At 46.9% G+C, this 9834-nt stretch overlaps 1 protein-coding gene across 1 annotated transcript; it reads right to left on the reverse strand.

Moving 5' to 3' along the window:
- Nucleotides 1–922: 922 nt before the first annotated feature.
- Nucleotides 923–4489, reverse strand: LOC139052926 (uncharacterized). Its single transcript, XM_070530072.1, has 2 exons — nt 4003–4489; nt 923–1377 (listed from the first exon to the last, which is right to left on the reverse strand). Exons 1-2 carry the CDS (start codon nt 4331–4333, stop codon nt 1142–1144), a joined length of 567 nt encoding a protein of 188 aa, XP_070386173.1. The 5' UTR covers nt 4334–4489; the 3' UTR covers nt 923–1141.
- Nucleotides 4490–9834: the final 5345 nt, after the last annotated feature.

A 9834-nucleotide genomic window follows, 5' to 3' on the forward strand; every position in this document is an offset into this window, starting at 1 on the left:
TCCGTACAGGGTGTCTCACGTAAATTGAGCCAAACATTAAAAACACGCAAATGCCAGGTAGCTGGACAGGGCCAACGTAATGTCGCTTGCCGTCGCGTGGTGATACTCAGATTTTTTTTCATTTCGTCTAATTATGCAAGTAGGTTTAATTAATTAATCAACTTCTAAAACGTTATCATTAGACGAAAACTGTCATTGACAGGATTGCAGAGCAACATGAAAAACTCCCGATACAGCTTTTTGCTGCATGACACGTGCTGCATAAAAGTATTTGTTCCGAGCGTGGAAGAAGCCCGCGAATGCACGCGAAGTGCCTCGAGCGGCCAGTCGCGCGGCAGTTTTGCGTGCGTTTGCGGGCTTCTTTCACGCTTTTAGGGTCCAGTCTTGCAGAAGACTACTAGGTAAAGTTTTCCAGCGAATTTAAACTCCCCATTTTTATGCACGCCCACGCCAGCAAACGAAGCGCTTCACTTGCGAAGCGTGCAGTATACTTCCACACGATACCTCTAAGCGAACCCCTGAAGGCTTACGTTCTTGTAGAAAAAAATAATAAAAACGTTTCATTGCTTCAGCGCTTTGAACAGCGGTGAAGATATGCGCGGCGTTTTCCCATCCACTTTCCGGGGTATTTATGCTTATCTGCTCGAACTAACCTTGGGAGCGTTAACCAGCGCCACCACTAACAGCCTTGGTGGCGGATGCGGAACATCTTTGTTTTTTCATCCACTTTCATTTCCATTTATTTACCATCTCTTTAATGGAATTATAGGAACGGCAGATAATTTCCCCTATGCTGTCCTTGTTTGTTGGCTTCTTATATGGCATGACTTCTTCGTATATATACACATATACATATACACACACGCACACACATAAATATATAAGGACGCGAGCAGGAGGTTGCGGACGGAGACAAACATGGTCGCCCGAACACGGCCTTTATTCTTCGTCTACCTCTTTGAGCTGCGAGTTCGAGCTTGCGCGGTGTCCGCTCTTCCGTCGTCCTCGTAATTTTCGCGCTGTACCCACGAATACCACGTATCCACGAATGCAAGGGATCTGATCTGCACGTGTATTTATTCGGCGACTCGTGAAACGTGCGGCGCGTTACTATATAGTCCGAAGGGGGGGGGGGGCGCTACTAGTCGTCGAACTCCGTCACTGGAGTATCCGGCATGGCGCGAGGGTCCATGCGCCGTCCTCGTTGGTGCATCCTCGTGGCGACGTACACGAGGGCCCCGAGCACCGTGCACGCCATCACCAGCACCACAGAGAGGCACACCAGCCAATACGGAGGCGTCTTCCGCACAGCCGCGCTGGGTTCATCCAGGCGGAAGCGGGCGATGCTGCCACTCTGGAAGTTTGGAACCACGGGCCCTGCTTTGAAGAAGGGAGAGGAGGAATGACGGAGAGGTTAGTCGGGCGTAACAAGAGAAAGAGGAGATTCATCCCAAAGAGAAACGATTAGGAGGTCGGCTTGTGCAAACGCGTGCCAATCCTTCGTCGTCATTCCATATCGTGGCCACTGTGTCGTCGTCGTCTTCGAGTCGTCATGCCCTCACGGTCGACCCAGGCGAGCAAGTGTGATTAACAAAGTGGCCCGATCCAGAAAACAGTGCATGTTGCATCGCTAACAGAAGTCGTCAAAGAAAAGAAAAGAACGGTTCAGTTTCTACTGACATATTGTTCCACGTGATAGACCTTCCATTGAAATGCAATTCAATGTCATATATGATTTTTGCAAGAGATATAGCTTAGCTAATGGAAATCTCGGAATGAGGACTACAGATTCTAAGTAAAGGTGTATTCAGAAACATAGCGTGTCGCTATTGCTTGGATGCTAGTAGCATTGACGTCAACATTGCTTGTGAGATGGGTCCTGCCGCAATGTTCACTATTCCTGTGCAAAACGAAGGCTGAGCTTCATTTCTTCCAGTATGAACCGGTAACAAGTGGGCCAAGATGTCCTACTCAAGCATATTTTTTGTTTTCGATTCCGCGCGGGAACTTGAACGACGGCACAGCAAAGTGGTGTCATCAATTTCATGGTACTCTTTCACACTTCCGCCACTTTTTCTAAAAGGTACCTCTGTCGAAAGTTGCTATGTTAAGCATTACATTGTTTTAAAATTCAACGCAGTCTTTGTTTACCGGCAAGACAATTGGGTCCCTGTTTGGTCCCAATCGGAACCCTGTTGCATTGGCGAACCGCTGCGGGCGACGTCAGGGTGACGGCGCCAGCCGTAGGCTTTCGAGCATGGATGGATGGATGTCATGAGCGTCCCCTTTGGAACGGGGCGGTGGGTTGCGCCACCAAGCTCTTGCTATTATACTGCCTAATGTCCTACCTAGGTTAAACAATAAAAAAAAAGAAAAAATAACACTATGAACTCCCACAACCAAATTTTCTGATCCCCCATTGCGAACTGTGCTTTTGTACGTCTCCGTTTTTTGTCGTTTCCCTACCTTTATTCCGACAATCCTCCAATCGCCTCTTACTAATCCCTATTGCGGACAGGTTTACTTTTCCACTGCTCTCGCTGAACGCAAGGGCTTCAAGGAGGCCAGTGGTGTCTAAATCGACCGCTGGGTAGACGTCTTCACATTCTAATAAAACATGCTCCATAGTTTCCCTAGCTTTACCGCAGCAAGCACATGCTTCTTCTTCCTTCTTATATCTCGCTTTATAGGTGCGTGTTCTTTCACGGCGGTGAAGCGTCATCTCGTGGTAACAGTTGGCATTTCGTTATTTCTGAAGCCTGATTTGCCAATACACGTTAACCTAATATTCCTCTTAGCTGTCCATTTAGCGTGAAGCTTTAGCACCAGAGCTCTAGCTCCTATCTAAATTCTTGCGAACTGAGAAAGCGTTTTCCTCGGTTGGTGAGTATTGTTGCATTTAACTGGAATAGATAAAAACCTAGTAGCTATTGGAAGTAAATTTCCAATTTAGGACATTAATTTTTTTACAAAGTTTCCTAAAAATTGCAAAAAGAAAGCTCAAGCATCAGGTTTGAAAATTTGTAACTCTGGAATAAAAAACGGTAACACACTTCTGTGATACCGTGATACATCTAAAGCGGACATGATTGATATATTACCCACCGCTTTGAAATGTACCAAGGAGTTTTTTTATTAGGACCTCTGCAAGACCCTCGTAAACGTTGCATCACTTGATATTGTTCTTTTGTAACGGTTTATACTGCTGACACAGTGCGATATGTTTCCGGTCTCCTGGAAATGGAAATGCATGTTCCTTCCCCAGTTGTATTTTTCAACTAAGTATTCTATTGACAGTTTCTAAACAGCATATATGGTGAATAGACCCCGCACTATACCTTTCACTATGCGACCATACTGATAGTGTGTACCTTGTCAATACGATTCATCAGTAACAAAAACACGCAGATATACCGTAATGTTGAAGTCTATTTGGCGCGAAGGTTGTTTGAGTAAGCGAGGTAGCTACAGTAGCGGAGGACACGAGCCCGGCCTCGCCGCCTGTAGCTGTCAGTGTCGCGTGGACAAAGGCGACGTACGACGCTTGTCGAGGGAAGAACGTTGACGAAAGATTTACGGGCACCGAGAAGTACGACGTAAGTCTAGATACATTTAGGTCTTCAGTACCACTCGTGTCACACTGGCACATACTCGGGAACGCACATTCGAGCGCATGCGCAGTGGCACGTAGTCAACGACCCAAGTTGTTGTCCATTCGGCATGACAACAGCCAGAGACAAAACGAAAGAGACAAAGAAGGCGCCGCGTTCAATCAATCAATCAATCAATCAATCAATCAATCAATCAATCAATCAATCAATCAATCAATCAATCAATCGCAAGCATTATTTTTCGAAACAAACTACACATTTCACGGCGTTAATAAGTCCTACGTCAAACGTACATAATTCCGGTAGGAATAATTTACTTTGTGTTGGAAAATAAAGTTTGTAATTGATTAATCGGTCGATTGATTGACTGACTGAGAATTCAGAACCTTACAGCCAGTATGATTGAGCCTTGCCGGTGGAGGCGCGATGTTGTCTGCCACGTTGGCAGTCGGTGGCGGCGCGTTCTTTGGATGCGGCTGTTGGACGGCGCGCTGGCCAGGAGCCCCAGAGGCAGCAGCGGAAGGGGCAACGTCGAGCCAGCCAGGATAGGCAGCCAGGGCATCACTCACCGTCCAAGGATCACTAGCCGGATACCCAGATGTCCCTGCAGCAGGTACGGCCCCTGTGTCTATAACTGGTGCAAACCCAGCAGGGAGGTCTCTGCCCGTTGTGGGCGGGGGAGACTGTGCATCGTCTTCGTTGTAGAAGCGCAGGTACTGCATGGTGAAGGCGTCGTTGCCGCTGATGTGCCCGCTGTTGACAGTGAAGTCAGGCCTTGTAGCCGGTTTTGTTGCTCTGAAAACTGCCGCACGAAGTCAGTCGCCCCTTAGCCTTCCTCGGGTTCCTCCTTCTTTCTTTCAGCTGCACCCCATATGATCGATGATGATGATGATGATGATCGCGGCGAATGACACACACTCACAGCGGGAGATTGGCCAAGAAGCGGGCGATAGGATAAGAAATGTTGCGGAGGAGGGGAGGGCAATACCAGCAATAGTATAAAGAGAATAAATAAAGCTACAATTTAGTGGTAATATAACATTTTGCGGCAATATTTAGAGGGAATAATAAAATAAATATGAAATAAAGAATACCAAAAAAATTTGTTGTTTAGCAGCCGGGTGTATTATATGCACAAAGAAAGAGAGCCGTGATCATGGAGGATTATTGGCTGAGAATAATACGATCTTTGCGCCAGAATGTCGAAGAAAGAAAAAAAAAGAAAACTGGCAGACTCAACTGTAGGTGACGTAACGATCTGTAGAGAACGGTTGCATAAATAATGTGACTGTTGGGTAGCAAACGGTTATGTAGAGATTATAGGTGCACGGTAGCGGGGGTGTATATTTATAACAAGTAATTAAGACAACGTTTGAAGTGACAAAATATAAAATTGGAAGAAAACTGAAACACAGTGGCACGTACCCAGCGTCCCATTGCAGATACCCAGTAGCCCGTGTGGCACATAATTTTATAGAGTATGATCAGCGGAACTGGCCCACGGAAACGGCGAGATAGGCCCGCTCGCCGCAAGGTGCATGGCTGGACTATACGGAGAATGCTTCGCATTAAGAAGGCGAATATACCGCAGCAATCTTTTCCTGTTGCAAATTAAATTCCACACTGCCGGGCAAACACCCGTGTTGCTGAAGGTCATCGTCGAGACCCCGAGAGAAGACATAGTTTTATGGAAGTCAAGGAAAGTTCAAATTGGCGAAACGAAGGTTCTAGAAGCTTGTCTTTTTGCTAGTGGTAGTGTAATCCATGGTATCTCGTATCAGTGGCATGTACTCGCTCAGTGAGATTCGCGGGCGGCAGGAAGTTAGGTGGGCCGATGAGATTAAGAAGTTTGCAGGGACAACATGGCCACAATTAGTACATGACCGGGGTGGTTGGAGAAGCATGGGAGAGGCCTTTGCCCTGCAGTGAGCGAAACCAGGCTGATGATGGTAATGATGATCATAAGAAGTTGGAGAATATTTGTATGCAACAACATTGAAACAGAAGCGATATATAATTCGTAAAGCTATTTAATTTTATTCCATTCTCCTGACGTCATATGTATGCCACAGCCCACGCCAGCGTGGCGGGGACCCGCAATGATTTCTGAAGAAATATACTTTAGAAGAGTAAACTGCTGCGCTAGTTGGTGATCTTGCATACTGAAAAGATTTTGCGCCAAAATATAGCACACACAAGAAAGACGACGACACCACGGGCGCTAGTTCAACTGTTTAACGAGGGTGAAAGCACTCGACATATATAGCCCTCCAAAACACCGCGCATGCCTACAAGGCAACATGGAGTACAAAGTTTTATCAGTGTAGGCACAATAGAAACTTCAGCTCAGCCTCGTAATGAAAAACTGGTGTATCACTAGTTTTCATTTTTCATCATCATTTATATGCGATGCAGATGGAAGCGGCGCCAAACAGGCCAATGGCAATCACAACAGTCTTCTCAGCAGTCAGCACCACCGGGACATGTGCTTTCGTACTGCAGCGACGCAGCTCTTGAGCAGCAGCAAGACACGCGTGAAACAGACTCCAGAACATGCCTTTGTGAAGTGACGGAACCGTCAAGAAGCAGCCCAATGGATCTGCAGTGATCTAGTAGTGTGACAACAGAAGTTCCTGCTGCCAGTGTGACTTATGGTGTAATTGAAATAAAAGTGGCTAAATTTCTGAACATGGTGCGCACCTCTAACTCGACGTCGTCTACGATCTTGTCGGACACCTGTGACACGCACTTGGCTTTCACTCTCACATCACCGTCCACAATTTGTTCAACGCCGTACAAGTTCGGAAGCAGACGCTCCCCTATCGTGAGGTTGCCGCCACGAAAAAAAGCTGTCGGCGTCGGCAACCTTCTTGAAACCGCACGGCAATCTTTGCATCTCTGTTGCGCAAGCAGGCGATCTGCCGCCGTAGAAAACGGAGCGCCGTGAGAACGAGCAGCGAAGAAAAGCGCGGACGGCATAACGTAAACGAAGCGGAGACTATACCACGACGTGACCGCGCTGCTTGGCGTTTCCACATTGGGGCGCTGTCAGGAGAGGCGCAGTAGCGCCGCCTGGCCGTGGTTTTCTCGTCTATAGACATTTGAGAACGCAGCATAGGCGCCCGTTCCTCGGGGTTGAGCGTCAGAGTCTCTCGGCGTAGCCGCGCGAACGCGTTCGTGCCACTGCTCGCGCGTTCGCCGTCGTCTTCGAAAGCTGGCTCCCATGCCAGTAATCATGCCAGCTTTCCCTCGCTGCTTCTCCCTCTGCGAATTAGCTGATGGCACTGGCCCACGGCGAGTCGGCGCGGTGATTTCAATCTCAAATTCTAAACACGTATCGAGCTGCGCTGAAATTTCGCATTAGAGAGTATTGTTATTGCCGGACACCTTCTTTTTCCACATTGGCATTGCGAATGCTAGCACATTAAATGTAAACGAATTGAACCGTTAAATATAGTTCGCAATTCCATTAACAGAACGGCGTGCTTTAGAGATGCAGGTGAGCTGACATTAAATATGCATGATTCATCAAGGAAGTTATTTTCAGAGCGCCGCTCTTGAACGTCCGTTCCTGCGGCGAGCGTCGGCGTAACCGAGCGAACGAGAATGAACGCGGCGCGCAGCGGGAGATGAAAAAAGCGGCGAGAGCGAGGAGGCGCGAGGAGGAAGGCGAAGAGGAGGGTTCAGCGGAACCATGAGGCGGAAAGCGGAGGGGGGCATGGCGAATGGGTGAGGAGGAAAGCGGGGTGCCGGCAGCGACCAAGCAGGCGGCGTACACAAAGCGCTGGCGTGGGCTTCGGACCCACTGCGCATGCGCAACCTCGCCTACGGCGCAGCCGCCGCTAGAGAATGCGCTCCGCCCGAGGCACGTGTTCCCGCGTTCGCGCTTTCTTTCTGAACAATGAGCGACGCAAGTGGTGGAAATGCTTCGTCTGCCGCTGCTGCTAAACGAGCTTCCCGAGCAGAGGCTCAGCTCCACCGCCGAGACGACCCTGTCGTTCAGAATCAAATTCTTTGCTACACTTTATCGCGAATTCAAAACACGTAAAAAATTAAATTACGGGGTTTTACGTGCCAAAACCATAATATGATTATGAGGTACGCCGTAGTGAGGGACTCCGGAAATTTGAACCACCTGAGGTTCTTTAACGTGCACATATATATCTAGGTACACGGGTGCTTTCGCATTTCGCCCCCATCGACATGCAGCCGCCGTGGCCGGGATTCGATCCCGAGATCTTGTGCTTAGCAGCCCAACATCATAGCCACTAAGCAACCACGGTGGGTAGAAAAGAAAATAATTAGTAGTTTAATGATTGGGAAATGTAGAGAGGTCGGCCGGAAAATGGAGTATCTGGCCTGCTACTCTACGTAAGGGAAGGGGAAGAGGGGAAGAAAAAGGGTCACAATGAGGGGTGATAATGGGGGGAGAGAAGAAAAAAAAACCTAAACAGCTGCGCTCAAAATTCGCATTAGGGACTATCGTAATCGTTGGTGAACATTTTTTTACGCAGTTTATGTGTTATATAGCAATCATACGCAGTGAAACATGCACATTCTGGATAAGTGAACAAGAACCAAGTGGCAAATACTGAGTACGAATCAAAGAAAAATAATTAAAGAATTTGTTCACCATTCCATTAATAGATTGGTGTGCTTTAGCGATGCCTGTGATCCGACATGATCCGCTCAGGTTTCAGTAGGGAATTGACATAATATTTATTTTAATTATTTACATACTTGGTCAGCATAAAAAAGGTTGTATAAGCCACTTCAATGGTGGTTTCGTACGAAATTCGCATATATAACCGCAAATATATCCACAGTGATAGCGACCGACTGCCCTTCAAACTGTTATGTGCAACATGGTCTTTATATAGTGTGTTCATTTCAGTTAGTAGCTTTTGAGAACTGTCTGTTTTCGTCTCTTGTCATGGCACTGTCGCGAATTGCTGACCTCCTTCGATTTGATATGTTCTGTTAAGTCTATTAACCTTTTCTTCGCCATGTTTGTCAACACGCTTTATGAGAATTGGGAACATTCGTGTGTTGTTGGTGACACTGCAATATTAGTCATGCCTGTGAATTGTAAACCATCTTTTTGTTTGTGTGTTTGCGACCGTTTTCTTCGTTGACTGTCCTTGAAACGTCTGCTTGTGCCAGTGGATATTTCATTCTTGGACTGTCCTTCAAACTATTGCTTGTGTGCAACATGGACATTACGTACCACAGGCATTGAGCGAAAGTGCTTCGACAACTCGAAAGGCACAAAAAGGCTACGAACCCTCGACCTTCGGTGGGAGTCGAAACCACGACCTTTGGTGATAATTAGGGTGAAATTACTGAAGGCGAAGTTAATTAAAATATAGTTAATTAAAGCCCTCGAACCCATGACCTTTGGTGGTAGTCTATCCCACCGTTTTGGTGATAATTAAGTCGAAGTTAATTAAGGCACAGGTAGCTGAGATAGAGTTAAGGCATTCGACCCCACAATCTTTGGCGGGAGTCGAACTCTGAGACTTTGGTGGGACTCGAACCAACGACCTTGGGTGGGAGTCTAACCGTCAACCTTCGGAATTAAGAGGGATGAATAAGCGAAGTGCACTAAGCGAATTAAGGGGGATGACTAAGCGAATTAAGAGGATGAGTAAGCGAATTAAGAGGGATGACTAAGCGAAGTAGACTAAGCGAATTAAGGCGGATGTGTACGTCATGCGTCCGTCTTTAATGCATGGGCGCTGGCGCTTTTGTCTTAGAAATAACATAAGAGACCCTGTGAATTTTTTGGTTGTGCACTAGGCAATCGGGTCTACAAGAGAGTAAAACATGGCCTGTGGTTGGATCCTTCTCACAAACCCAATATGGTGCATAATTACTACAGCGCAAACAACGAATCAATACCAACTAGCCCAATTCACCGTTCTCCAGTAGGGTTCTTACCTGACGTGGCAGGATTGGAAAAACAAATCTTGCTTTCTCAGCTTTCGTCATGCCTTTTCTTGATTCAGAAGTTGCAAAGACAAAGCAAACATAGACATGCGCCCATTAAAAAAGTTTAAAATAGTTTTGTGCTGCCCGATGCGATAAAATTTTGTGTGATGGAATAATAGCACCAATAAAGTGCTTCATGAGAAACGTCAATGAACACGCTAAACTAAAGTCGGATTCTCCTTTCATGGTCTATTTTCTGCAGCGCGAAGCACTGAATTGCGGAAAGGTAAAA

This window comes from Dermacentor albipictus, unplaced genomic scaffold, assembly GCF_038994185.2.
Source record: "Dermacentor albipictus isolate Rhodes 1998 colony unplaced genomic scaffold, USDA_Dalb.pri_finalv2 scaffold_44, whole genome shotgun sequence".
In the NCBI taxonomy this organism is placed as follows: Eukaryota; Metazoa; Arthropoda; class Arachnida; order Ixodida; family Ixodidae; genus Dermacentor; species Dermacentor albipictus.